General features: G+C 44.3%; 1 protein-coding gene across 1 annotated transcript; it reads left to right on the top strand.

Moving 5' to 3' along the window:
* Positions 1-218: 218 nt before the first annotated feature.
* Positions 219-1148, top strand: LOC141498619 (olfactory receptor 10A7-like). Its single transcript, XM_074201810.1, has one exon. It carries the CDS (start codon positions 219-221, stop codon positions 1146-1148), a length of 930 nt encoding a protein of 309 aa, XP_074057911.1.
* The last annotated feature ends 289 nt before the right edge of the window (positions 1149-1437 follow it).

Below are 1437 nucleotides of genomic sequence, written 5' to 3'. Positions count from 1 at the left end.
TCTGTGTTCCTAGGGTTCTTATGTGGGGTCCCTTCCACAATCAGATTCTGGGCTGCTCTGGAACCAGGACATAGAGTTCATCAAAGAGAGGATCTGAATGATGATTACCTGTGGATTCATTTTGTGTTTTTTCCTCCACAACTGAGCTTAATTCCCCCACTTCCCTTGGCAAAAGTGCCCCATGAGGGGCATCATATGTGATATCTCAGGTCCCAAATATGGCCCATGCTGAAAAGGTAAATCACACTTTCAATTCCAAATTCATTTTGTTAGGATTTGAAAATCTCCATGGGCTACGTTTTCTACTCTTTGGAATAATTTTGGTTATTTACCTGGTGACCATGATGGGAAATGTCCTCATCATTACTGTGGTGTTTGCTGATCGTCATCTCCAGACCCCCATGTACTATTTCCTCAGCAACTTCTCCTTCTTAGAGATCTGCTACACAGCCTCAGTAGTCCCTAAAATGCTCAAGACTCTGTTGTCAGGCCATGAAGTCATCTCTTTCGCTGGGTGTGTGACCCAATTTTATTTCTTTGGCTCCATGGCTGCAACAGAGTGTTTCCTTTTGGCTGCCATGTCGTATGATAGGTATCTGGCTATCTGCAAACCACTCCGATATCCAACCCTGATGACCCTTCATGTTTGCATCCAACTGGCTTTTGGTTCTTGGATGATGGGTTTCATGGCTCCCATTGTCGCTGTGTTTTTAACTTTCCGGCTTCCATTCTGCACAGCCAATGAGATCAATCATTTCTTCTGTGACCTCAACCCTATCATCAAACTGGCCTGTACTGATACCCACATGGTTGAGATAACTATCTTCATTACCATGTACCTTGTGGTGGTGGGACCCTTTACATGGACAGTAGTATCATATTCAAAGATTGTTCACTCCATCCTGAAGATCTCCTCCACGACAGGGAGAAAGAAAGCCTTCTCCACCTGCTCATCCCACCTCACAGTGGTTACTCTGTACTATGGGACACTGGGTATTGTATACGGGAGCCCTTCATCCAACCTGTCAGCAGATATGAATAAACTTTTCTCAATATTGTATACAGTGTTCACCCCCATGCTCAATCCCATGATTTATACACTGAGGAACAAGGATGTAAAGGAGGCCTTAAGGAAACTGATTCAGTGAGCACCACACTGGGCCACCCTGCCTGTACATAGCAGGGAATTTCATCTGAAAGGACAGGTGCTTGCTTATGAACTCTGAGAACAATCAGCTATGGTAGAATAGAAAAAAATCCTGGGTTACCAATGACTCAAAGACCTGTCTCTTCTACTTAACTAGTCATGTGATCTTAGGTAGGATACTTATCTTTTCTAGGCCTCAGTTTGCCGCACTATCGAATGACAGCACTGGAAAAGCAGTCTCACTGTAAATCCCATGACCCTATTTGGCCAGTGTTTTCCTCCTCCCCATA

The sequence above is a fragment of the Macrotis lagotis genome, chromosome X (assembly GCF_037893015.1).
Source record: "Macrotis lagotis isolate mMagLag1 chromosome X, bilby.v1.9.chrom.fasta, whole genome shotgun sequence".
Classification (NCBI taxonomy): Eukaryota; Metazoa; Chordata; class Mammalia; order Peramelemorphia; family Peramelidae; genus Macrotis; species Macrotis lagotis.
This window is presented reverse-complemented; position numbering and strand designations above follow the sequence as displayed.